A 27,892-nucleotide genomic window follows, 5' to 3' on the forward strand; every position below is an offset into this window, starting at 1 on the left:
TCAGTAGGTGTCACATGTGGGGTTTTTTTTGTATTTTGTAAATATTTCCAAATACTTCAAAATACTGTCTGGCTTTGTTGCCAATGTCACATTTCCCCTACACACACATATGTATTTATGAAAGTTGTTACGGCAGCGGTCTGATCGGTGCTCAAATAAAGCGCATCTTGAAAAAATCGAAATGTTTTTTGTTTTATTTGATTGGGATGATGACGATAGTTATAAAATAATTTTCAACACAATCAAAAAAATCCCCTATAGAGTTGGAATTCAGCAAATAAATTTATTTCATGATCTAATGACGTTGGAATATCTCAAATTACAAACCCCTCACTGTAATTTTGACTGGGACTTTAGGCTGCTTTTGCAAAGGTTTTATGGTGAGAACTATTTGAACATTTTGAAATGTCTTTTAAAAAGAAAAATAGAATCCGAAAGAAACAAACAAAGTCGGACATCTTTTGATACCTTATACATGCGATTCTATAAATCAGATGAATTCTCTACAAAATAAGCTTTGCAGCCGTCCCGTAATTAAATTCCCTGGAGGTTGTACAGTTTAGAACTTCAGAAGCAACATTTTATGAAAAACATTTTCAAACTTCAGAAGCAACTTGAGGCTACGTGTTTTATTTATTCATTACTTGTGTGACAACTGAGAATATTAAAAAGTGAAACGCGTGAGGCGCATCTGCGATGTAACCTTCAAGTGTTTTATTATCTTTACCTCTGTTATTTATTTTTGTTTCTATTTCTTATTCAAATAGAAGACCTCCACATCCAGATTGCAAATGAACGCTTCTGGCCCGAAGCCACGCTAGCTAATTTACTAGCTAATACCTCGCTATATAGCGCGTACTCATAAAAACGTAATTGCCAGCCATCGCTTGACAATGGAGGAGCTAAAGTGCCGGCAAATCATTGGCGCTTGAATGCCGTGCTGGGTGGGGGGGGCAATCCAAATGGACAGTAAATTAGCCAAATTGTGTCACAATCCAGCAAATTCAGAACACCTTCTCTCACAGATGCAGAAATTCCGCAGCTCAGGTTTATTTGTCAATTTCACACTTGATGGGTGGGCAGGCACTCCAGAGACCAGACAATTGTTTGCAAACTATTAAATAGTCCTTTTTTTTTTTTACAATATGTCTATAGTCTTTTGTGAGCCAGAGTATCCAATTGCATGTGTAAAATTTAGGAAGAGCGAGATGGAATCTTTATCTTTTTTCGCCGAGACAGGAGATCAAACGGACTGTGTGAAATTTGGAGCGGCAATAATTAGCAGCTGTTACAACATCAAACCTCCTCATCTCTTCCACTCTCTCTGTCCTTATCCCCTAGTCTAATTCCCAGATTATTTTTTTTTGGGGGGGGGGGGTGTTTTTGGCTCCAACCTCTCCATCTTCCAAGAGCTACCAGGATTGACCTCCATTTGTTTCCCTCCCCTGCGGAAAAAAAGCAGTAAACACGATAAAGCCACGATATGACTTGAGCTTGTTAATAAGTGTCATCCACGTTGAAGGAGTTCTACTTTATAACAAAGAGCACACAAGAGAGCAACACTCTGGAGCCACGTGGAAATTAATCACAGCATTTTCTGTCATTGACTGATTAAATCATTTCCGAAGCCTTGAGATTTGCCTGCTGGCGTGTCGAAGCGTGTATGTTTACGTGTGTGTGCGTGTCCACGAGTTGATTTATGAAGGGGGGGAGCGAATGGTTTTCTCTCTCAATCTCTCCTGTGAATTAATGAGGTATAAAAACTAAGGCTGGCACTCAGTCAAATACCTCGGCAGCCACCGAGAGCTTGCCGCAGGATAACGATTGGCAACACCGACGTGATTGTGTATACATAAAAAAAATAATAATAAAAAAAGCCCCGGTGGTTACTGAGGCGACTCATCGACCTAAATTGGGACGTTCGAAAAAAATAAGTCTTTCAACCTCTATTTTTGTTTGTGCTACTCCAAGCCGCCTCTTTAATTCAAGCAGGTCAGCAATGCCGCATTCAGCTCACCCCCTCGGCTGGTGCGAAAGAAAAGGCACAAAAGGCACAATTAGGCTTTGTATGCTCCGTATTCGCCGAAAAATAGACGCAGACACCATGATGACAAAAACTCCGAGAATGGCGCTAAAAGGCTTCAGATGTTCATGGAACATTGTGCATTTATGGTGTGTGTGTGTGTGTGTGTGTGTGTGTGTGTGTGTGTGTGTGTGTGTGTGTGTGTGTGTGTGTGTGTGAGAGACATTTGACATTTTCCACGAAATGTGTTAGGCGAAAGCATAAAATTACAGGCAGCTATACTTCAATATTCTTCACATCTTTTTAATACAACTCTGCCAGTGTGAGAAAAGTTCTTTCTGAAATGAAAATGTAGTCGCTGGGTCAATATCATTATACAGTGCCTTTGGTGTTCTGATCAGAATCACTGTTATTCATCTTTTTAAAAAAAAAGGATGAATAATGAAAATTTATAAGTGGTCAATCATTTGCACACTCACCAGCGCACCGGTATATTTGTTAAAATGTCGTTCTTTTTTATAGTCCACCAAAACGTATTAATGACTAATTTCCATCATGTATATTCAATTTTGATAATCATATTAAACATTTTGCTGATGTCCACCAGGTCATTACGATGTAGGACGTGGCTGCACCAAAAATGGAAGTCGGCTCATGAATTTTCACCCACACTAGTCTAAACATGGTTTTCTGATTAATACTGCCTTTGAGGAATCTGAATTAAGATGGAAAAAAAAAAAAAATGCCTGTTTTTATCCAGCTCAGCGGGGGCGGCCATTTTGTCCTGTACTGTCACTTAAAAATGGTTTGCGAAAATGTTAACCTGATTGGGAAAATACATTTTTACCTCATCAGAATTAGTAAATACTTATCACAACATGATAAATTATCCGCAAGACTCGGAAGCGAAATCCCCATTTCTAATTCATAAAGTGAATTTAAATAGGGATCAATAACAAAGTGCACAAATAATGTTTAAGAGGTAAAAGTTATATGCATAAAAAACAAAATGCTGTTTGATACTTTGATGACATCACTGAGCTTACTTTGGAGAAGAATTTGAGGTACAGATCAAAGAGTAAAACACTTTTGTGTCAAGAGGGAATACTACAACACAAACAAAATGACTTGCTCCGGGATGTTTAAAACTTTTATATCAAAAAAGTCACGATGCAGAATACATGACAAAGAATAACTTAACGCCTTGACGCTAAAGTCCGCTAGCACATTTCTTGATTGTCTTTATATAGTTTTTTTTTTGTTTGCATAAGACTCTTCTTTTACAGACTGCAAGTTGGATATTTTATAATGGATTTAAGGATTAGAGGAGGCCGTGGGCTCGGTGATACGCTTAAAATTTGCAGTTACCCAAGGACATGACAGGCGGCGTACTACTTACACTTATTTGCACATGTACACACACAAACACACACACACAAGTGTATTGCACATAGATGGAGGTGTATTAGGGTTTAATAATCGTAAGACTCGACGCTCGTCGTAAGAAAGCATGGCTAATTCCCTGGTTATGTTATCTCAGAGAGACAGATGTCCCGAGCAAAGATTACAATATGGATTAGCACGCACAGAAATCCATAAACACATTCAATCCTCAGAAAATAGACTGTGTCAAAATAATGATTTTTTTTTTTCTTTTTCTCAGGGTCAATTTGAAGATGTAATGAGGTCTTGGAAGAATCCAAAAAGAAAGTTTGTTTTTAGTCCCGTAAAGTTTCATTTGTAACACACCATCGATTTTGACTTTGGTATCTATCGATTGGAAGGTAAAATAAGAAAAGGAAAAATGCCGCAATAGGACTACTTTTGAGACAAATCCAAATGCGATTTAATGATCACCTTAAGCTTCACGGCGAGTATGAACCCATCACGTCAGTCGGCGACAAGGACAGCAAATCTTTTGGCGAGGTCAAACACACTGCATCCATTCAGCCGGCTTAATCCATCCAATGCAGGAAATGGTTTCTCAGCATATGAGAAAGGTCGCATGATTAATGGCGTCCCACTGTGGTTGTCAGAAGAACCCATGGGTCACAAACCCAAGCCTTCAATTATGTCATTAATGCACGGTCACGGCCGGGATATCGCACAAATGACTGGCGTGCACTTCCTGCCTGTCAATGGTCAGCGAAGGAAACGGCCTCAATTCTTTTGTGGAGCTTTCCAGAAGGCTGCCACTCAAGAGCAACCGAGGAAGGGTCAGAAAGACGGATGACCTTGCAGGGAAGTAAAGCGTGACATTGAAAGGAAAGAGTTCAGACTAGAGTGGCTCTTCGGCCTCGGAAGAAACGTTTTTTTTACCCTCGTGATGTAAAACTGTGAACATTATTTTCATATAGTGAAATAGATTATTAAAGCTTTATGATTTTTAGGTTTAGGTAAGGACGGCAATTTTTGTCAGGGGCGGCGTAAGGGGGTGGCCAGGGGTGTTTTACTGATCACGTACCCAGAATGATTGGCCAAAGTAGATAGTATTAGCTTTAGCTAATGCATTAACGTGTTGGATTGAGGGGATATTTTTATTTTTAACTCATTCACTCCCAATGACGGCTATAGACGTCGATTTGTAACTGGGCTGGCAGTGAATAAGTTGAAAAAAAATCAATTTTCACGAGTAAGTCACCTTTAAAAAAAAAAATGCAATCTGTGCAAATGCCAAGATGTTGTCGTTAGGATGCATTATGTGCTGAGAATGTTGAGAAGAATCTTGCAAAGCCATACAAAAGTGAAACCAAACCTGGGCTCCCAACCAACATTTAATGGGCTTTTCCTTGGCACACTTCCGAACTTTTCCAACGTCAAACAAATGTCAATGTAACAAATATATAACATGCTTGGAAAAGGTCATAAAAAAGACAACGACTGTAAAAACGGAGTTTCCCTCAAGGTTGACCTCCCTCCCTCTCATTTCCAATAAACTGTTTCAGTGTAAGAAGTCTCTTACTGTTTTTCTTTAAAACCTTCAAGTGGAGTAAACCTTTTTAATTAAGTCACCCACATGGACAGATCCCAAGCCACTATAAAAAAACATGCTTGTGCTTTCAGCGAGGAGAAAACACCCCGCGGCTGTGTTGGCGTATATGCGTGTGCGTGCTTTGCTTTGTGCAACTGTCAGTGATTCATTTGCACTTAAGATACATGCATTACAAAACTGTTAATCCAGGATTTTTCTTCCTTCTATTCATCTCATCATGGTGGATTATTATTATTATTTTTTAAAACACTGATTTTACAATAATCAGGTGCTTAATAATGACGGTGTTGTTGGTGCCATAATATTAATTGGAAAATATGCACATATATCTATCCTCAAATACAATAGAAAAATAAGTGAAATAAAAACACTCAAATTTATATTTTAAAATTTATAATAAAATGATTTTTTGGGAGCCTCGTTATAATTTCTCATCGTACAACATGCTAGGCTATCTAGCATGTAAAATAAGACCGCCCTGTTTGCTGAAGTGAAATTAGTAACATACTAATTATAACGAGATTTTGTTTTACGTGTTTTTATGCCAGTCCATCAAAATAATTTTTTACATGTTAGGTCAACATTGTAGTAACCTATAACAATTATTATTTATTATCTATTACTATATCATTATTTATTAACATGTCACTGCTCTCGGTCTCAAGACCCCCATTCCTGGAAAGATTTTGGATAGAATCAAGCTAGCCTGTATAGTGTCCTTTCTCCGTGATTGAATGTGTGTCCTTGTGAGAAAAGCACATTTTCCCCTTTCAGGGAGTTCGGGGAAAAAAAAAAAAAAGAACAGTGGTGGTGCTGATGCAGACGTACAGGTGAGAGAATGGCCAAGGATTTGGAGATTACCCCAGGCTTTGTGCGTCCACCATGGCCAACTCACAATAGGTCAGCTCAGAATAACTAGAAAAGGCTGACCGACCATGTTCAGTCACCCCTGGAGTCATTAATCACACAACTGTGCAGATGAGGCGACACACACACACACACACACACACAGACACGCACTGAAAAGGCCGACACACCAGAGCTTGTTGTAATTATGCAGCCAAATGCTGGATGACAGCCTCGCTGCAGGTAGTCGGTCCTTCAAGCTTGCACTCCTGCAGCATTATCAAACACTCGAAGCCACACACAAACACACATCAACAAAAACACTATTGCAAAAAGGCCTCAACACTCCTAACAACACATCACATCTCATTAGGTGCTGATAAAATGTATCACACATCTAAGACTCGGATCTGTGCTTTTCCTCTCCAGCTTTATTTGACATCTCCTTAGTCACACAGCACTAGAGCAGCACATCCCAACCTTCATATACCAAAACAGGTTGTTCAGCTTGCAGCCAGAACACAATCAAGACCGCCATCTCAGATAACGTTCTCGTTTAGCGGTTATGGAATCCTTCAAAGAGGATTCAACGGGCGCGGGTGTCTGTTTGTGTGTGTGATATGCATATGAAATGGTCTGTAGGGGATATGAAATGGGTTTGGTCTCACACTTTGGCATAGTTTGGAATTAAGATGTAGGTTTTTAGACGACAATCTTTTGTATGGATCACACAATTTTGCTGTACAATCACAGAAAGGTGTCAGAATTCCAGAAAAATCTATTTTGTGTAATTTTTTGGTATTTTATCGAATTGATCATACAGAGTGTATATTGCTGAAATAGTTTGGTCAAAATTCTTCAAGCAAAAAGTGTGATTTGTGTCTCGTCCGTGTCTGTTTTAGCAAAGCGGCCCCAAAAGGTGTGTTTGTGTATGTCGCGATCAGATTACATTTCAAAACCAATTGGAGCAGAAATCCAAATCATTACAAAAAGGTTACATGGTGGATATATGACTCAAACATCAATTCTGATTTTTTTCTGCTTTGCTCTTTTTGGGAAGAACAGACAGTACTGAAAAATTAAACAGTCTGCATTCATTCTGAGGTCAAATCAAGTTCAACTGTCTGAGTTTATTTAGGTTTCATCCTGAAATTTCCTCCCACAAGCCCGTTATATCTCACTTCTTGCTCGTAGTTTATATTCCGGATAGTGCGAGTGAGCTATCATGTTAAACGGCTGCTGATTGGCATCCGCTATGACAAACTGTGAATCATTTAAATCCGCTTGTGACCTCTTTAGTGACACAACTGTCACTTTGCTATTAAAGCCACACTTTCAATGGAACCTGCTTCATTCTCTGACCTTAAAAATGTGTGCTTGCCAAGCGTAACCAATCGTGACCAATTTCTCAATCTAATGGGTCAATGGGTAATGTTTTTGCAGGCCACTTTGACAATCTAGTCAAATTTATTTAAAAAAAAAAAAAAAAAAAAGCTTTACAAGATTGGTGAAGAAAAATACATGAATCAACAGTTCTCGGATAAAAAGATGTGACCTTTGACCAATCAAAAGGCACTAACGAGGAATTCAAAAGAACAATTTGGCATCATATATAGCTACCAAAAAAAAAGGGGGTGTCATCAGTATTCCATCGGCGTATCCTCCTTGTTTTCTTCTTCGTCACTAGCTGGCTCATAGTCGTCATCGACCCCGACTTGAGCTTCTTCGCCCTCCAACTCTCCTCCCAGCTCACCCAGCAGCTGCTCCACGTGCTCCAACATGGGTTGGTCGTCACAGCCGAGCTTGCTGTGCAGCTGCAAATCACATACAAAAAAATTAATAAACAAATAAGGGAAGAAAATAAATAAGTGAGAGTAAAAGAAAGAAGGTTCAGTCATGCAGTACATGAATATTCTTGCAGACAGCTAGGACAAACAGATTCAAATGTCTCTGTATTGATATGAAGATTTTGGATCATTGCAATAACATGTTTCTTGACTCTGAGCTAAAAAGTCTCTCCATGCTCTCACACTTGGCCACTCAACTTCACAGTGCAACATTAAGATGTCAACAAACAACCACTTGGAGCAAAGGGAAGTGTGCAGCTTTGGTGTTTTAAGTCTCTAAGTGCCAGTTCGGACGGTTGAATTATCCGAGAGCAGCTTGCAGGCTGTCAGCGAGGCCCGGCACAGCTCGCAAAATGCTGGTAAACAGTTTTTTTTTTTCCCCTTCATTTAGCAAATTAGCTTCTTTGTTGGAACACTTGGTTACACAAAGAGAAGGGAAAAAAGAACATCTTCCTACTGCTGCTGCATGCGGTCGGCAATGTGGAGGCTCAACATAAATGAGTATACCAAATACAATAAAAAAATATATATTACATTCTTTATATAGCTTAGTAATGGATATATATATATATTTTTTTTTTTTTTACAAAACCCCAAAACATCTTCTGAAAATATTAATAAGCAATCAAAATATGTTTTCTTTGGCGGATGGGGAAATGTGGGGAAAGAAATTTCTGCAAAAAACTGAAATACCCAATCATCAATTATTTGGAATGGAACCTGGCATATTTTTGGGGAGGCAGTGCCCCTGCAGCCCCCACTCTAGCGCCGCCAATGCTTTGTTCCTAAATTGAGGACTACCTGTACACACCAATGAAAAAACAAAAAAGCACCACATTTAAACAAAATTCCAACCGCAGGCTAAATCTAACCATCCCCCAAAATTATTCTAATCTTCACTGGAAACGGATAAAATAATAACCCAAACAGTTGGAGCTTCTAAGCACATATGCGACACCCTATCTCAATGAAATATTGCAGGCAAGAGCCCAAAAAGTTCCCTACGCAGCCAGCAGATTTATCTCTGTAAAATACTCCGCTTGTGTGTAATTACTGAACTCAAAGGGAGAGCGGGGTGATAAAACTGCTTCCCCTGCCACTGAGGACAGGAAGCATAGAGCTGTAATTCTCAGCGTGCAAATGCAGAGTAAGCAGAGCGGCTGCAGAGATTTACGCTAACAACCCATCCCCTCCCTTTTTTTTTTTTTTTTTTTTTTTAAAGAGAGACACAAAACTAAAGAGAAGTTGTAATAGCGCATCGTAAAAAAAAGAGTACTAGCTAGTATACAAGTGCAGGGTCACGAGTCCAGAAGAGAGGAGACAATTGTGTGCGACTGTCTCGCAAAAAGCAGGCGGGCTCCGAGCAACATCCTGACACGCACTGTCAAGGGAACTCATTTGGAGCGTAACAATGTGCACTTGCAGCATGTGTGTGTATGTGTGTGTATTCAAGAGGATGCTTTCTCCGCAGATTGGGGCTCCTAAGGGGCAAAAAAAAAAAAAAAAAGATGACAGGGGGAAATGCATGATCCAGCCACAAGGTCTAACACACTCCCACCTTTTCAGCCGGCTTAGCGACACACCACCCGTTCAACACAATGGGGAGAAGAATAACAACAAAAAAAAACATTGATTGTCACTCACACAAGCCCTCGGAGATGTCTATCGTCTTCGAATAAAAGTTGGCCGCGCTCACAGCCGCTGGGGTTCGATATAATGAATAATTGCATCTTGCTGCCTTGAGGGTTGAGTCTTACTCATTGCATATCACAGGTTGCATGGAGGACAAAAGACAGACTATAATGACAAAAGTAGTGGAGTGGCTCATTCTTAATCCATAAGGTTGAATATGACGGCGAGGAGTATGTTTATGGTAGCCCCGTGTCAAAAAGTACGGCGGGGGAGTCGTACCCGTCCAAAAAAAAAAAAAGCATCATGAAAAAGAAATATTATCATAAGGAACAAAGCAAAGCAAGTGGAGGATATTTTTTTCTTGGCTTGTGTGTCAATATTGGTCAGATATTCATTTGTGTGGACCGGTAAGAAATATCTATAAAGTAGTTTTAATAAAAGTAGCTATTGATTAGGGGAAAGAATTCAAGAGCGGTTGAGTCGCAATGCAATATGTCAGCGATTGGAGTCGAAGTGAAAATCAATTCAATTGTGTGCTTCATTTAAGAGCGTCAAAATCCACTAATATTATGTATTTACATTTTATGACATTGGTTCGCTTTGAGAAAAAGAAGCCACTCAGCAACACTTGAGAGGAGCCCTGCTGAGTCGAATGAAATGAAACCGAGAAATGGTTTGAAATATCACACTTGATTTAAAGAGGCCCCAAGTGGAAAAATAAAAATGGCAGTCGATAGGCCATCAACAATTTGTTTTTTTCAAAGTCACTTTTAAACACTTTAAGGGCTTTTCAACTCAAAATTCTACTAACAGAAAAAAAAAATCTACAAACAAAAACAATTTCTTTTTACACTGTAAGACAGTAATGTTAACTTTTTTTTCTTTTTTTTTTTTGCTAGCGATGGTTTTACCCAAAACCAGATTCATTTAATTCCCATTATATCTGAAAGGGAAAATGACTGGCGCAATAAGTCGTGTTCGACCTTGGCTGTTTTCAGATTGATAGCTACGGCTCATGGAATAAATTGCTGTATTACAATTCCAAGCACTCCAATTGAAATATTTATACAGTAGTTCTCAACATGCAATCGGCAAGCTCTATATAAAGTAGGGAATTATATAAAAAAAAAAGTTGAAGAATTTAAGTTGAAAAGAAACCAGTTCTTTGTGCAGTAACTTTCCACATATTTTAATTTCATTATAACAACTGCAATTGTGGTACTAGACTCCATCCGTATTGCATTTACAATTGATTTCAGATGTGCCAGACTCACCTTGGCCATGACAAAGACGATTTCACAAAACTCCCTATTAAAGCGCATGACTACCATTTTTCATTGCATCGATCGCACGCGCAAATCATTTAGGCTCTATTGTGACACAATATTGCGCAACTTTCTCCGGCATGGTTCAAATAAGACGCACACATATTTACTCCAGTCCCCCAGTCCCATTTTTGTTGGAGAAAGTTATTAAAGTTTGATGACATGAGCCCACCTTGGTCCAAGCCTCCCCACAATCCACACAGCAACATCAAATAGTAAAACCTTTGACCTCCGTTTGCCCCATTTGCTTTTGTACTTTCTAGTATATATATTCATCTATTCCCATCGTCCTTCATGAATGCATAGCAGATCCTCCCGGAATCTTAGCTCCATCCGACTGAGACTGAAATTCCATTTCACGTCGGCTTGACAATTGATTTCATGTACGCCATTGCGACTCCTTTCCACCCACGCAACAAAACATGCACAGCGACACGTCGCCATCACGTAGCACGATTCTGTTTCTTTCGTTGTTATTCTCCCTGCTTCTGCCCGACTGTCGCTGGGTTTATTTATTCTCTTCACCATCAATACTTTTTTTTTTCTTGGGGGGGGGGGTTATTTGTGTATTGTAACATAGCTAGCAAACACAAATGTGATGTTTATGAGTCACCTTCTTAGCATTGGTCAAATGCATTCGGGCCGTCTCCTTGAGCGCTGACCTCTCTTCTTCCTCCACGTCGGTGAGTTGTCTCCCGTCTTTTTCTTGCTGCTCTTTGGCTTTCTCTAACTGCAGGTAGCAAACCCAGCCGGAGAGATACCACACCTGGGGAAACACATGAAGGGAGGCGGGAGGGTCGTTTATTTTTTATTTTAGAAAACAGAAGAGGGGGATTGCAATTTGATTATTTTCACTATGTTGCCTGACTTGCAATGCTCACTGGGGCCCACATTTGCTGATGCTACTTTCTTAGATCTGTAAACAAAAAGTGCAACAGCTATGAAATAATGGCACCAAAACAAAAACAAAATGCATTACAATGCAAATGAATTTCCCTCGGGACAATAACTGAGCTGTAATAAAAACCATCAGGTTGTACCCTGACTTTTGCCAGAGTAAAAAAAATAAAAAATAAAGTTAATAATCTATCATTTTCAATCATTATTACCTAGTCCCAATATGGATTATAAAATTGCAGCATTGGTGTTCTATCTTTATTTAGAGCCATATTAAAAACAACATAAAAATAATGATAGAATAGAACTGAACCCATTTTAGCACCGGTGCTTGTGCTAACACAGCACAAGAGGTGATGCAGGGTTGCTATGGAAATGACAACGATTTGCCATCGATGTGAAAATCAAGGTTAAAGTATCACATGTCACTCTTTTATTTTTAAATACTAATTTCTCTTGGAACATCATTATACTAATTAAAGAAGCACAACAAAATGAGTTAAAAGCATTTAACAAGCGTTTCAAAATATCCAGAAATAATGAGAGAGGCGTTTAATGTCGGCTATTCACGGAAAACACAAAGGCGACAAAATGGGCGGAAAATGTTAACACAACACGACGTTGCGTTAAAAAGTATGATTTATGTGTTCAGGGAGAGCCAAGATAAGCTTTCACATTGACGGCACCTGCAATTTTCTCCCGCAATCCGGCTTCACGCTACTTTTCAATTAAAATGCTTATGGATGGGTTGAATTATGCTCAGTTGAGGAAAAAAAAAAAAAAAAAAAAAGACGACATCATTACAATTATAATGAACTGCGCTCTGAGTGATTTGGTGAAATGGCCAGCTGCTGACTTTAACATAATTTAATATAATTATTTACATTATACATATCCATACTTTTTTTGTATACCAGTTTAACGCAAAATTTGAACAAACCCTCAAAGTGCGACTTGACTTACTTACACAAAAAAATAATAATAAAAATCGACATTCCACAAGGGTCTCCAAGTTGGAGCGTAAACAACTTCTGTGACTTCCATTTCCATTTGGATTAATCAAGCTTCCGCTGCCAAGAATCGGTGAGGAAGATGACACTTATTACATTTTGTTATATTTCAGCAAAATCTGGGAAGCAGACAAAAATGGAGTGAATAATACGTGTGTAATATGGACTGTGTTGTGACACTATCTATACTTTGTGGAAATAGGATTATTATTCTGTGATTACTGATGACGAGGCAGAAGCAGCTTCTTCCTAAAAAAAAAAAAATAAAAAAAAAACTGAGCCGAGTTGAAATGAGATTTTTGGGCTGATCACGTACAAACCAGTTGAAAGAATAATCACAAGTGTCTTTTCCACCTCGCTATGAACTTGGAGGTGTGCCAAAGATCAACAAAGCATTATGAAACAAATACTAGCATGTTTCAATGGAGTCAAAAGCAGAAGGTGCAGATTTCCTTGACCACTTTGCAAACAAACACATGACGAATTTGGAATGATTGTAAAATATGCTGAGTGGGAAGCTTCATGTTAAACCCCCTGCAGCCACACTCACCAGAAGATCAGCAGTGCTAGATAAAAAGATGGCAGTGCCAGCAGGATTTCATTTCTAATCAAGGAACCATTTCCTGACAAGGAAGAACCCCGAAGAACAATTGCTTTTGTTGAAACCCGACTACATTTTTGATTTGTTCAAAATTTGCAGCAACTTTTGCCAAGACGGATTTCTGGTCAGGAGGAATTTACAAATACAAATGTTATGGTTGGGCGCTATTACGCAATGTGTTATTTGTGTATATTTGAGTCAATTAAGAAAAAAAATAAAAAATTATATATATATATATATATATATATATATATATATATATATATATATATATATATATATATATATATAAAAAAAAAATGTATTTATTTTTTTGGAATGTGTTGTGACACTATATTTATTTATTGATTGATTGACTTTTTTAAATTGGGAAATGTTAGTCTATTTTTTAGAAAATTGTACTTTTGAGAATCACTTCTATGATTAAAAAAAAAGGCAATAATTTGATGGAATATTTTTCAGCCATGATAAGTAACACACACAATCCTAAAACACTTTCAAGATTTAAAAAAAAAAATCTCAAGCAGAAAACAAAGAAGCCTGCCAAGCAAGCTGTCTAATTAAGACTTTCATAGGCTCTCCTTTCCCCTTCCACAACCCAAAACAAAGGCGCACGCAATTCAATTTAATAAATGCCGCTTCTGTCAATCAACTCGCTCGTCACTTCAAAGCCGAGGCCCGTCTTAACTCCCATACGGCGCCTCCAAGGAAACAACAAGAGATTCATGAATCAACTCAACACCTTTGAAACAACATTTGGGAGGAACAATAACTTGCGTTTGGTTGCTCGTCTCCAGCTTTCTGACAAGCCACGTTGAAATATGCAAAGAACTTAAAACCGAATCGTCTGCATTTGCAAATAGCCAAATGCCCGCAATGTCACGGCTAAATCTCTAAGTTAGAAAGTTCAGCCCCCCTGATGACTGCTCTCAATCTGTCAGCCGAGGCTTTGCGTTTGTTTGTGTGGGAGGAAGAGCCCGAGGGGGAAGTGTGGGAGACACACCGCGCTGCTCTTTGACACTCAGTGGCGCACCTTCGCTTTCTCTGCTGCTCACTGTGGGGATTTCAAGTGCGGAGGGACTACGAGAACGAATCAAAATACTGCCACTCATGCCCCCCTCGCTAATAAACCTGCAGTTTCAAACTCAGGAGGGGGAAAAAAAAAAAAAAAAAAGACGTTTGTACGCACACCACGTGAGACCACAGCGACTCATTTAAAGTCTCCTCTCAATGTTTCTATAAAAAAAACGACAAATATAGAATTCTTAACGCCATTTTTCGTCCTCCTTGATATTTCGCCATGCACTCCTGTCCGTTGGATTGCTCGCACAAGCGAGAGGAAACAGCAGTCGATATGGAGAGCCGACCCGCAAAGTGAACTGCAATTTCGAGTCGGCTGCAAAACACAAGTGGAGTGACTCCCAATAGCGTCGCCCGCCTCTGCCAAAAAAAGGTAATGTTTGCTCTGTGGGTGGTTTGTCTGTCTGCTTGACTGCTGACTGTTGAGGGGAAGGAAGGCGGGAAAAAACAATCAAATGTGTGGCGTGGAAGAAAATAGGAGAAGAATCTGGGTGTTTTAGAACACAGATTATGCTAACCACGATAGTTCGGATTATACAATAAGGAAAAAAATAAATTGGAGGAATTAAAAAAAAAAAAAAAAAGCCTTATTCTGCTAAATTCTTGTCAAAGTCGTTCAACACACAAATTGCTCATGCGGTGAGAGTAGAATGATAAAATGTGGACCAAAAAGAAAAATGTTGTCACGGTTACTAATAGCTCTCGCTGTAATGAATGAACAAACCACATTTGAAGGAATAAATATTTGGAACATTATTCCTCAGCGAAAGCTTTTTTGCAGATCCTCGTGGAGTTCGATTACCTCGGCTTCAGTGCTTACCTGAACGACTTCGTCGTCCTCTTCCAGGAGCCCCTCGAGTACTTCTACAGCCAACTGAGCATAGAGACAAATAAAATGAGACGCGGTTAGAATGAAGAGTTACAAACGAACTTTGCAAAGACAGAAAAAAAAAAAAATCCCCTCCGGAACAAACACACAAACTGTTGAATGTCCTCAACAGTCAGATCAATCAGAATCATCTAGTCCGATATGGACGAGGCTGTAGATACAAAAACAAGACAGCGGGCATCGCCATCGACAGACACGCTCGGCAGTGCTTATTGCGCAATCAATAGGCCCTTTAGCCGCTCCACCCGATAGCCTTTTTAATCTATTTAATGACATTTGGAGTCAATCCACTGCCCGTCTCGCCACTGATAAATCGAAACAGCAGTGTGAGCCCCGACTCCACTTTTCTACCCACTTAAGCATATTTTTCCGAATTTTTTTTTGGCGCCCCTTTGAGCTACGAAAGGCGTTGAATGTTAGCTGACCTTTTGCTGGAGGGCGTCATTGTTTGAGTCAATTGCTGCGGGGAGGTTCTATTACCGAAAAGAGAGCCGAGGACTCAGGTAGGCTGTGTTTGTTTTGCTCTCGCTCTCTTCCTGTGGATCGAGCGTTTGTGCTGTATGAGCTTGAGAGGGCCCCGGGTGATGATTTATTGATTTTTGTCAACTTGAGGTTGGAGGCGACTGTTAGCCAATCACCCGTGGTGAAGGGCAAGAATAAAAGGCTGGCATAGTCGAGAGCGTCGGCGTGCACGCACGACACACAAAAAAAGCAGGCAAGCTCTCGTTATGGCCGTCGGATTCCAACAGCTTTTCCTCGTGCTCTTTGGCGTTCTCTTTTCATTAATCGTGCGCAGTTCCGGAGGCAATAAAGAGGTGCGCTGTCAGGATGCACAGAGGGAGAGACGGGTTAATTGAGAATATCTCGTTAGGAGTGTGCAAATGCCCGTTTCGGTTGGACCAATTATCGGATGTAAACTCGCCGCCTTTAATTAATTGATGTCTAATTTAAAAAAAAAAAATAGCCAAACAAAAACATTTCATCCCAGAAGATGACAGATGGATTCTCGGCCAGATTGGGAAATAACGCTGTCGTCATTTCACCGTCGTATTAATTTGAGGTGGCCTTAGACAAAGCGTTATTTTTTTTTTGGAGCAACAAAAATAGAACAAGAGATATCCGGGAGCTATGATAAGCGAGCGGCGATAACCGTTCTATCATGGCCGAGTGCCGAGCTTCCTAACTACATTGGTCAACCCTGGGGGCCCCGTGATTAAAGATTCAGATCTTCTTAAGCTGCTTCACACTAAACAACAACAAGCAAGAAGATTAATACATCCGCATCGCTATGGGGGGGGCGCTTGCTGAAAAGATGGGGCGAAAGGAAGAAACACAAAAATGTGGTCAGCAAAGATAAATGCGCACGCCTCAAAGTCGCTACGTAGCTCTGACCTCTTTATTTCCAGCGCCTTTATGTCCATGAGAAAAAAAAAAGAATCATCAGTAGAGGAGGAAGCCATTTTTAATATCGTTTTGAGTAATACGGAGGCAATTTGGTTTAACAGAAGCATTTTAGCGGGGTGTAGCAGCGGGGTGTCGTGAAAGACGAATCGCTCGGCGAGCGAAATTTGTAACACGTGAATACTCGTATGCACGAAGAGTAATGCTGAAGTAAATAAATTCGGCAGGTGGAACTTATTAGAAAGTATTAAGTAGTTGAGGCATAATGACAAAAAAATTAATTAGTTAGCTTCACTTTAAGACTTGGTATTAAAATAAAATGATATTCAATCCACTCATAATGGCAAAATAGCAAGTGTCTTTTGATACATTTTAGGCTATTAAAATAATTATGATTGAGATAATGTCGGTTGATTTGTTTGTTTTGGCAAAGCCTTCATTCACTCCCGTTCCAAGTCACACATTAGTGGAAAGCCAAACTGGATCCATCAGACAAAGAGCTGAACACAAACAGGTGTTTTTTTCCTTAACACCGTTGCTCTTCCAAAACGCACCGTGCTTTCTCTGGCAAATGTTTTACCCGTGAATATTTCAAAGCGTTGGCACTGTTCCGCAAAAACACATGATGGCGGATAACACGGACAAATGGTCACTTTCTGGCAACATGCAAGAGAGATTGCCTTCAAACTAAAAAAACTTTACAGACAGCTGACAAAAGTTTTCCCAGTGTTGTGTGTTCCCATTCAATCCGGATTAGCCTCAGACTGGGCGAAGACGGACAACAACAAAAGATTTCCGTCGCGAGTTTTCCAAATTGCGAAATAGATGGCGAAAGAAAAAAAATACTGCGAGGGAGGTGTAAATGAATATAAATGTATACATTGCTCACGCAGCAAAACGCTGATGTTATTATTTATGAAGCAGTCACAAGTGTCTGGCGGCTGGTGACAACGACAGCCGGATGAAGATAAATGACATGTCACAAACTGTGAACTGAGACGCTGTCATTTTGCTTCCACACCTGACAACCCACCCCCCCGTCCTCCTCCCCCTCCCACCCCCGCCTCTTGTAATAACCGTAAAGCTATCAACAAGCGTGAGCGAAATTAGTCAGTGGATCAGAAAAAGAAAATAGCCAAAGCGCTGCTAGCGTGGCGGAAATCACAGAGTATGACTTCAAACGCTAATGAGCGTGAGGTTCTGCACTGAAACGACAAGCGTTTAGCCTGCAAAAAATTAACATGAGAAATTGATGTGTGCCAGAGTAACGATATCATGGCAGCAACACATTCGAGCTTTATTTACACCTCCGCTGAGCGAGACTCATTAAGGCACGTGTCGCTGACATGGTGACGGCGGGCACCAGGTAACTAATTATTAGTCCGTGCTAGCGATGAGAGATTGTGATTTCCGAGGAAGAAGTAACAAATTAGGTGTACGGTCAGAAGTGTGTACCAAACCTGCATTGATCGAAAAAAATAAAAAATAAAAATAGTTGGTGACTTTGCACTGTTAAATAATTTTATTTAAAAAATCAGCTCAGTAATTTGTTTTGGAGCATACCATTGTGGCACCGACTCCCCCTCCCATAGATGAGATAAATAAAATCTTCCAAGTGCGTGATGGCAGTTGCCTCCCAGTTTGCATCACCCCCAGTTACGACTCAGCTGGAGTTTCCGGCCAGCTTGTTGTGACGTTTCAGTCCGACCGACATTGTAATTGATTGTTCGACCTTGGTGGAGGTCTTTGCTTGACCGAGTACCGCTCTGGATTTTCTAAGTTCTTTTTCTCCTCCAGCATTGGCCCACATGGCAAATACCAGTCTTCAATTATTGACACGGGACTCTGAAGGGGATAAAGACCAGCCATGACCTTGCCACCTACCAAGCTATTCACTTGAAAGCAAAAGTGCTTTGGCGCCCTCCTGCCACTAAAACCCAAACGGGGTGACAACCAGAGCAGAAACGTTTAAACTCGGCACACATCTCTTTTTTTTTTTTTTTTTTTTTACCTCGTACTCCTCGCCTTCGACCAGAAGCTTGGCTGTTGTGATGCGGGATTCATACGGCGGGATCTGCTGAGAGAGCAGACAAAAAAAAGGAGAAGATTGCAACGTCTATGTTGGAATAATCTCGGGGGAAGCCTTGGCCTGCCAGACCAGGAGGCCTTATCTTTATGAGTTTACGACTCTACTTTAAACTAAATGCTTTCTATGTGGTTCAAGGAATGTCTTTTGATCCCCGTCAGCCTTATGTTTCCTTCCTGTCCTTATGTTACTTTTGTGTTTGTTTTGTAAGAAGTCTTCAATGACAATGAGCAGAGCTTCTTTGCATAGGCGAAATGTTCTTTGTCAGTTTAAAGGGACTTTATTCCTTTTAGTTAACTGTAGCTTTGATTCATAGATTGTAGATGATAGAAACTAGATATATATAGTTTGAAGTAGTCACATTAAAGTTATCCCATATTTACTCAATGTTCGTTTAAGGAACTGTATATCAGTTACCTTACATTTACTTAATATGTGTTGAAAGGTTTAAGTAAGGTTAGATATTATTATTATTATTATTATTATTATGTGTTGTGTTAGTTTACTAAGAAGTTAAACTTAGCAAGGGTTTAGTTGCATTGTTTCACAGGTAAGCGAGATTCAACGTGCTTCAAGTTATCTGATCACAGTCGAGGAGGAGTCGGCCACCTGTGGAGAGGACAACTGGTTGGGGGGAAGAAAGCAGATTCTGCACTCCCAATGTGGGGGTCGAGAATATCAATTCACACTACACTACATTCCTTAGCTAATCAGCGTTGCTACAGCCACTATCTCCCCTCCCTTTAGTGTAGCAACGCCTCTGTAACCAGGGCACCCAAGACATTAAAAGGAGGAGCACGTGGGGGAGGAACTCAGAACTGGTGGAGATTGTAACTGAGCTTCCTTTCTCTATCGTTCTCCTCGCGAGTAAACTCATCCTGGTTGTCTTCTCCTCTTTGTTCCAGCATGTGATTTAATGTCTGATCATGTTTAAACCTAACATTTAATTGGTCCTTCGAGCCGGATGCCAATATACTATATTATATTCCAGCTGACAGCAGAGATCCAGAAAGACCGCGCGCGGGAGGAACTCCATAGGTGAGATCCTAGAATCCTTTTCAAAGGCTGGCTGTCTGCTCGTCAGCTGGGATCTGATGGTTGAAGGCAGTCCGAGGTGCAGAGGTGAGGAGAACCAGGGGGTGAGTTTTTTTCTTTTTTTCTTTCTTCCTATAAAAGTCCTAGGTTAGAACGGAGAAGTCCGTCTAAAGGTACCAGTCCTAGGTTGAGACGGAGAAGTCCGTCAAGAAGGGGTTAGCGGAGTGCCCAGGAAACCGCAATAAAGTTACACAACGGAGATGTAACAAGACGGAGAAGTCCGTCAAAAAGGGGTTAGCGGAGTGCCCAGGAAACCGTAATAAAGTTACACGACGGAGATGTAACAAGACGGAGAAGTCCGTCAAAAAGGGTTGGCGGAGTGCCCGGGAAACCGTAATAGTGAATGATTGAGAGTGTGAATGGGAATACGTATCACTAGATATAGTATTCCATATTAAAGCAGTGGGGAACACATAACGTGGTTCTGTGGACGCAATAGGCAAGGATTCTCCACCAGTACGCTGGTAGAAGTGAGAATCACCACAGGATCTTTTCGTTATCCCACTGGAAACACCAGACTTTAGAAACCCCTATGGTTTTACAGTTGGGACCAAATTGATTAAAATGGGGAATGGAAAAAGCAAAATTAATATCCGAGATAATCTAAAATGTAAAGATTGGAAAATAATTGAAAGACAGGATCCCGATCGACTTAAAAATCTCGATAAATGGGTTAAAAAAAAATACAAATTTGAGGGAGAGCTAAAAGAAATACAAGAGCGGGAGGAAAAAACACAGGCTACAAATTCGAAACAAAAGATCTTAGTAAAAGTAAAATAGAGAATAAATTACATAAGTAAGATGAGCAAAAAGGTGTTCTTAGTGTGCTCTTTGTGGTCTTTTATGTTGTGTGCTAGCGTGTGTGTGTGCGTGCGTGTGCGCGCAGAGGATCCTCATGAATGAGTGTGTGTGTGTGTGTATGTGTGTGAGTGAGATGTGTGTCCTATGGAAGAAATTAGTCATGGAGAAAGTGCAGGAGCCTGTTGAGCGATAATAGGGAAGTTGAGAAGTAGAGAGACAATGGTATGTTTAAGTTGGTTGGAGAAACTAAGATGATTGAGGTGTGGCAGTAGAGAAAAGAAGGTGTGTGGCAGTAGAGAATATAAAGTGTGTGACAGAAAGTGACTAGAAAGGTGGCTTGATAGGATGAGAATAAGAGAGAACAAATGTTGTGTCGAAGACAGTGAAAGATGTTGAATGTGAACACGATGAAGGGGGAACAGTAAAGTAGGCCTGCCCTTTGAGAGGGTGAGATTGAGGAGCGTGCCTGCGCTTGCGCGTAGTCGCAGGTCTGGGCTGTGCACGTGGGCCTGTGCTATGCTCGTGTGGGTGGTGGGCCGGCATCATGGTTGTTGCAGGAAATGGCCAGCCTGTGTGCAATCAACATTGATGCCGCGTCCCCCCCTCGCACGTAGTGTGCTATGGCTGGGTGAGGCAGAGAAAGTCAGAGAATGTTTGAAGAAGAGTGATGCTTAAGGAAGTGGTGACAATTTGCATGAAGGATAAAAGGCACTGATGAAGAAAAAAGTATAACCAAAACGTCGTCCTCTATGACGTTTGCGCAGCGTTGTTTGTTGGTATTGTTTGTGAGCTGTGTCTTTGCTGTTTTTTGTGTTGTCTGTGTGCTGTCAGTGTTATGTGTTAAAAGGATGAAATTGGCTAAAATAGGTGCAAAAATTGTTTTGTTAGACTGTAGTCTATCTGATTTGCGCTGCAAAACAAAAGCAATTTTGAAAGATGTGTCAAATTAAATAATAATGGAATCATATGTAGTAATACAACACCTTACTACATATGGGTTCTCTAAGTTATTAAAACATACATTTTGATTTTTATTCAAATGTCTAAGATTCTTGTGATAAATGATGAAAAGATGATTGCAAAGTAACTAAAGAAGGTACAAGAAAGTGAAAATGTCTTATCATTTGATAGCTGGATCGCTCCCCATGCGGGGAAGCCATCCATTTATTTGCTAAGCTAGTTGTGGAAGCAATCCAATTGCCTCAAAAAGTAGCTATATGCACGTGTGCAGGGCACACGTACGAGATTGATAAGGTGTCATGAGGTAACGGGCTTGCTGACAGAACCGCATAACTGCAACGCAAAAGTCACTTCAAACTTTTATACACACAGGAAGCAGATTAAATTACTGAAACGTTTTTAAAAATGTGCAGCGGCAAAATCCATAGACTGAAATTCAATTATGGACGAAAAGAGGGGCAAGAGTCGAGAATGGCATCTATAGATGACCAGAAGACTGACCTATCCTACCAAAATAAAAAAAAAACATGATAAAATGGGCAGTAATATTGAGCCATGGTGTGTGTCACATGGCTCAAGAGGAGGGATGGTGGGGCAAGTCAGCTTTATACAACATATGGATTTGATTCATATTCAAAACACTTATAAAAAAAAAAAAATCGTAGAGCTTGTTTGACATGTGCTAAAATGGATTGAATTGTTTCAAAATTAACACTGAATGCCTTAACAGTGGCAAAAACGTAATGTAAAGAAACAATGACGTTATTGCATGCTGGGTGGCCATCTTGGTTGCCGTTTTGTTAACTTTAACAATATGGTATTTGTGGGAACTAAGAGTCATAATGAATAGGGGAGAGATGTGTTGGCAACTTATATAGAACAGGCTGCATTGTGTTGATTTAAAAAAGATAAATTTGGCCTTTGCAGTGTGATCCGCTGTGTTGCATCTGGCCATGGAGTAAGTATGATGCTTATTTGTGTACTTTGTCAACAACCAATGTAGATGTTAAAGAATGAAATTAATAGCTTTATGTTGTACCGTTGCCATTGACCAAAGAATGTGAGAAATCTGTCACGTCTACTGATTGTGAAATGTGCGACAGAGATGTATCTGTTGAGAAAAAAAAAAAAAACAACAACAACATTGCTTTCAGTGAATGTAGTCAAGCGAAATTGTATATGTATCGACATGCCAAGATCTGGGGAAAAAGCTGGTAAAAACTAAAATGCCTTTAATATTTGAGTAACAACGATGATCTGACTGAAATAGATGCAATTGAAGTCCCAAGAGGAGTTCCTGATTAATAAGAAGTAATTGACCAAATTGCAGTAGGATGGGAGTCCTCCATTTGCTGCTGGTGAACGATGAACAAGAATGTTGACAGGATAAATTACATCCATTGCAACATGCTGAAATTGGGCAAACGGACACAAGCGGGATTTGAGGCAGGGCATGAACAGCTAGCCTTCCCTAATGGCTTTCCAGAATCGCATTGCTCTTGATATGTTGTTGTCTGAGAAAGGGGGGGGGTCTGCGCAATGTTCGGAGAACAATGCTGTACCTTCATCCCCAACAACACTGCCCCTGATGGGAGCCTGACGAAGGCCATTGCAGGCCTGCGGTCCCTCAACATGAGGATGAAAGAGCACTCTGGTGTGGACACATCAATGTGGGACAACTGGATGGATGCCTTTGGGAAGTATAAGCCCCTTGTGTCCTCAATTATGATATCAATTATAGTGTTAATTGCAGTATTTGCTGCTATACTCACTTTATGTGGATGTTGTTGTATTTCATGTCTGCGTGCTCTGTTTAATCGTCTTATCACTACAGCAATATCGCCCATGGAAGACAAGATGCCTAATGTCTGAACGCCAGCAAATTGATGATAACGGTGATGATGATGGAATTCTTGCATTTAAGTTTACAGACTTTTTCCCAGATCTGTGTGTTTCTGAATGATGATGTCGTAACGTTATCCTTTTTTGATGTGAACATGTTTGTGCTCATACTTGTGATCCGACAACTGAAAATCTTGAGAAGTGGTTGATTTTTGGTGATGTAAAAATTGAGCAAATATGTGATAAACAGGAGGGAAATGTTGGAATAATCTCGGGGGAAGCCTTGGCCTGCCAGACCAGGAGGCCTTATCTTTATGAGTTTACGACTCTACTTTAAACTAAATGCTTTCTATGTGGTTCAAGGAATGTCTTTTGATCCCCGTCAGCCTTATGTTTCCTTCCTGTCCTTATGTTACTTTTGTGTTTGTTTTGTAAGAAGTCTTCAATGACAATGAGCAGAGCTTCTTTGCATAGGCGAAATGTTCTTTGTCAGTTTAAAGGGACTTTATTCCTTTTAGTTAACTGTAGCTTTGATTCATAGATTGTAGATGATAGAAACTAGATATATATAGTTTGAAGTAGTCACATTAAAGTTATCCCATATTTACTCAATGTTCGTTTAAGGAACTGTATATCAGTTACCTTACATTTACTTAATATGTGTTGAAAGGTTTAAGTAAGGTTAGATATTATTATTATTATTATTATTATTATGTGTTGTGTTAGTTTACTAAGAAGTTAAACTTAGCAAGGGTTTAGTTGCATTGTTTCACAGGTAAGCGAGATTCAACGTGCTTCAAGTTATCTGATCACAGTCGAGGAGGAGTCGGCCACCTGTGGAGAGGACAACTGGTTGGGGGGAAGAAAGCAGATTCTGCACTCCCAATGTGGGGGTCGAGAATATCAATTCACACTACACTACATTCCTTAGCTAATCAGCGTTGCTACAGCCACTATCTCCCCTCCCTTTAGTGTAGCAACGCCTCTGTAACCAGGGCACCCAAGACATTAAAAGGAGGAGCACGTGGGGGAGGAACTCAGAACTGGTGGAGATTGTAACTGAGCTTCCTTTCTCTATCGTTCTCCTCGCGAGTAAACTCATCCTGGTTGTCTTCTCCTCTTTGTTCCAGCATGTGATTTAATGTCTGATCATGTTTAAACCTAACAGTCTACGTTGAACATTTTACACAAGCACAAATCCCGCACAATGTCCGATAATGGCGAGATCCAATTTCAAGGTACGGGACGTTCTGCGGTTAATCACGGCGAAGATGACAGCAGTCCGAATGTGGATAAAGCTGCTGCGGAAGATAAGGGACACAATGATGGCGCCATTGTGGGATTGTTGCATCATGAGCACATTTGCTCCATTTATGTACGCAGGTCATATGTGGAATTCGTTCTATTCTCAAATCTCATCATCTGGAATCATTATTCTACTTTTTGCCTTTATTTGCACCCTCCTCACATCATGTCTCCTCCACGTTTTGATTATCCTTTTTTTTCCATCATCTTCTACTCTGTATCCCTTGCGGGTGTTTGTGCTGGCGGCAAAGCGCTCCTTTTAGGCCGCATTGTTTTTCGAAATAAAAGTGAGGCATAAAACCGTCGGCTGGTGACGAGAGACACTCCAACTCACCTGCGCCTCATCTTCTAGGCTGGAGGACGCTTCTGTCTGTTTCTGGGCAGTCAGCCACAGTCTGACACTCTTCAACAAGTATTCTTTGCCTTCCTGAAGACGCCACAACATTGAAATTGAAGGATGCTAATCATTCATGATATAAACATGTGATTTGCTATCATTGTTGATTGTGTCTGCCATCTTTATCATATTCATTAAAATCCACAGTGGTTTCTGGTAGAGGCATCAAAAACCTTGCTATAGGATCGTGTTAATGGAGCTGGCCTGCCCCCTAGAGGATATCAACTGCTATTTTAGATACAATTCCAGTAAACTTAAATAAAAAAGGTGTTGTCTGAGGAAGTTCATTTTCTTTTCCGACACGAACATGACCTGAGCCCAATGAAACATCATTAAGATATTTAAAATGTATGTTTCGCATAATCCAAGGATTTGATCTTATTCCAGGAATTCAGTGAATAGCTATTCAAAATGAAAAAACGAAATTACTTTTCTGCACCGCACAGTCATGTCCACATTTGTGCAAATATAATTTTGCAGTAATATGACATGTACATTCATGACTAAATCCACTCCAATGGATGAGTTCCACTTTCTTTCTTATTAATGTGAAATTAAAATGTCAACAAGAGAAAGGTGTGTAGAAAGGTTGGGAGGACCCTTCATTAGCATTTAATTAAATGCAAATTCAAAATAGTTTTATCACCACATAGAAAAGACATTTCCAGGAAAGGTCAGCCTGTGACCTTTCACTTGATATGTGGACTGTCTCTAACTCACTTTGCAAGAAATTGTTCAAAAATGGAGAAGAATTAGAAAGTAACTTGCTCAATCGAGCTACCAAGCTATGAAATTCTTATGATGACTATTTGAAATTCATGGCTGACTGAACAGTAAAAAGTCATCCAGTCATTTTTTCAAACAAATTGAATGACTTGTCTGGAGACATTTTGTCTTCATCCCAATCAGTTGCTCCTGATTACCTCTCTCAATTACATGACTTCAAAGATCTCGATAATTAGAATGCCCATCCGCATGACCTGCTGTGTGCGCGCTTAAGTGATAATTCAAGTGTCAATCTGCTGATTAATGGCATACGATTCAATTCGCTGAGAATAATTAACTCAGCAAATTCTAACTTTAATATGCTGAGCGAGTATGACCTGACCTGATTTTTCTCCGTGCTGAACAAGTAGCTGGCCATGAGCTGGAGGCCTTCAGGGTTGCCAGGGTGATACTGCAACGCTTTCTCAATGAACTCTCTGCACTTATCAGCGGCTCCCTCCTCCATGCTGCACACACATCCACGAATCTCAACTCATTAAAAAAAAAATTGGAGGGATGAAGAGATCTTAGAGATGTCCAATTTAGTCATATTATGTTCTCACTTACCAGAGATCGGTTAGATAAAGTTCAGCGATGGAGCAGTAGGCCGTGCTAACATCCTTCATCGTCGGGAGGTCAGAATCCTCGTCGACAGACGTGGCAGCTTCCGCCTGGGCCTATTTTAAAACACCAGAAAAGTACATTTGAACAAAATATGTATTAAGTCAAAATTACACAATTTACGACACGTTCACGCTTTCAACAACCATCACGACATTCTTTGTAGTCAATGTCAGATTATCTTTAAGTAAAGCAATACTTTCACAGCACCACCTTGCGCCTGAAACGTAGAATGTACCAGAATGTGGGTGACGATCAATGGATGAAGGGAATGAATAAATGATAAATGGATAAAATAGATAGACAGATCAACGGAGGGACCGGCTGATTTAATATCGGACATGTATTTTAATCAGCGTGCACTCACTGTGGTCTGTGGTTGTTCGTCCAAAGCGGAGAGCAAGATTTGTATTCCTTTGGTGTAGTAGCCAACAGCTTCCTGACCTGTGTGGAGCTGTCCCAGGTACATGTACTTACTGTGACCTACATCTGGGCTCAGCTCTACAGCCCGCAGAAAAACGTGCATGATCAGTCAAGGAAACTCCAGGAACAGGTAGAGAAAAAAAAAAAGATGAAACACACAGTAAAGGATATTTCTTTAGCTTTCTCTGTGTTTCCAAGCTCTAAGGAAATGTGTCCCAGCATGTCAAGAGCTTGGAGGTTTGTGGACTCCACGTCTAGGGCACGCTGACAGTAGAGTCCAGCCATCTCAAAGTCAAAACTGTCCATGCATTCTTCAGTCTGTACAATATAAGACGGCATGATAAAATGAACATGGAGGAAACAGTTCATGTTAAGGTTTGTTGTGTTTTGCCAGTTGCTGTGCAGTAACCTTCTCTAGTAATTGGTCAACAGAGTACTTGGCAGCTGTTTTCTTCTTTGCCTTTTCATGCATTCTCACTTTCATCCTCTCCTGAGGTGTCAAGCCCACTATGCCGGTATCTAGAGTTGTAAAATTGAGGTACATCAAGTTTGGTGATTTTTATTTTCATGATAATGACAGGCTATCATCATCCGATGATAATAATCACTACCTTACCATTGCTTGGTTGATTTTCTTTCTTCTTTGCTTTGTTTTTCTTTTTAGCCTTTGCCTGCCCTCCCATAATTAGGAATACGATGCCTTACGTTTCAATAATTCGGACTGTAAGAGCAGATTCTCCCCAGATGAGCACAAAACACATGGAAAGCCGATGCAAGAAACTTTACGTGATGCGCATGCGCAAAGAGAAGACTTCCTGATAGCTACGGAAGTCCACAGTAGACATATTTGACAGATTATGCCATGTGTTACGAAACAACTACTGAATGTCGTCCTGATTGTAATCGGTCGTGAATATATGAATTCCCCCCTCATCATATATTATTCATTAATATAATTAATGAATAGTATAATCTCCAATTGGTGTTTATAAGAATGAGATGAGATTTTATTAGAACTCTTCAGTCAGAGTGGGATTCGCATACTTGACAAGCG

General features: G+C 40.2%; 1 protein-coding gene across 3 annotated transcripts; it reads right to left on the bottom strand.

The window, feature by feature from the left end:
* Window positions 1-6,274: 6,274 nt before the first annotated feature.
* On the bottom strand, window positions 6,275-27,666 carry LOC147051955 (uncharacterized). 3 transcript variants are annotated; one of them, XM_085918234.1, is made up of 11 exons: window positions 27,455-27,665; window positions 27,248-27,357; window positions 27,010-27,156; window positions 26,783-26,935; window positions 26,362-26,471; window positions 26,138-26,261; window positions 24,967-25,059; window positions 18,555-18,617; window positions 15,074-15,127; window positions 11,279-11,431; window positions 6,275-7,675 (listed from the first exon to the last, which is right to left on the bottom strand). In XM_085918234.1, the coding sequence occupies exons 1-11, from the start codon at window positions 27,519-27,521 to the stop codon at window positions 7,502-7,504; spliced, it is 1,248 nt and encodes a 415-aa protein (XP_085774360.1). In that variant the 5' UTR covers window positions 27,522-27,665; the 3' UTR covers window positions 6,275-7,501. The 3 variants fall into 3 exon arrangements, with proteins under 3 accessions (XP_085774360.1, XP_085774359.1, XP_085774361.1); XM_085918233.1 differs by having other exon boundaries at window positions 18,555-18,620; XM_085918235.1 differs by lacking the exon at window positions 18,555-18,617 and having other exon boundaries at window positions 27,455-27,666.
* Between the last annotated feature and the right edge of the window lie 226 nt (window positions 27,667-27,892).

Source organism: Syngnathus leptorhynchus, chromosome 8, assembly GCF_054491065.1.
Source record: "Syngnathus leptorhynchus isolate UIUO chromosome 8, UIUO_Slep, whole genome shotgun sequence".
Lineage (NCBI taxonomy): Eukaryota > Metazoa > Chordata > Actinopteri > Syngnathiformes > Syngnathidae > Syngnathus > Syngnathus leptorhynchus.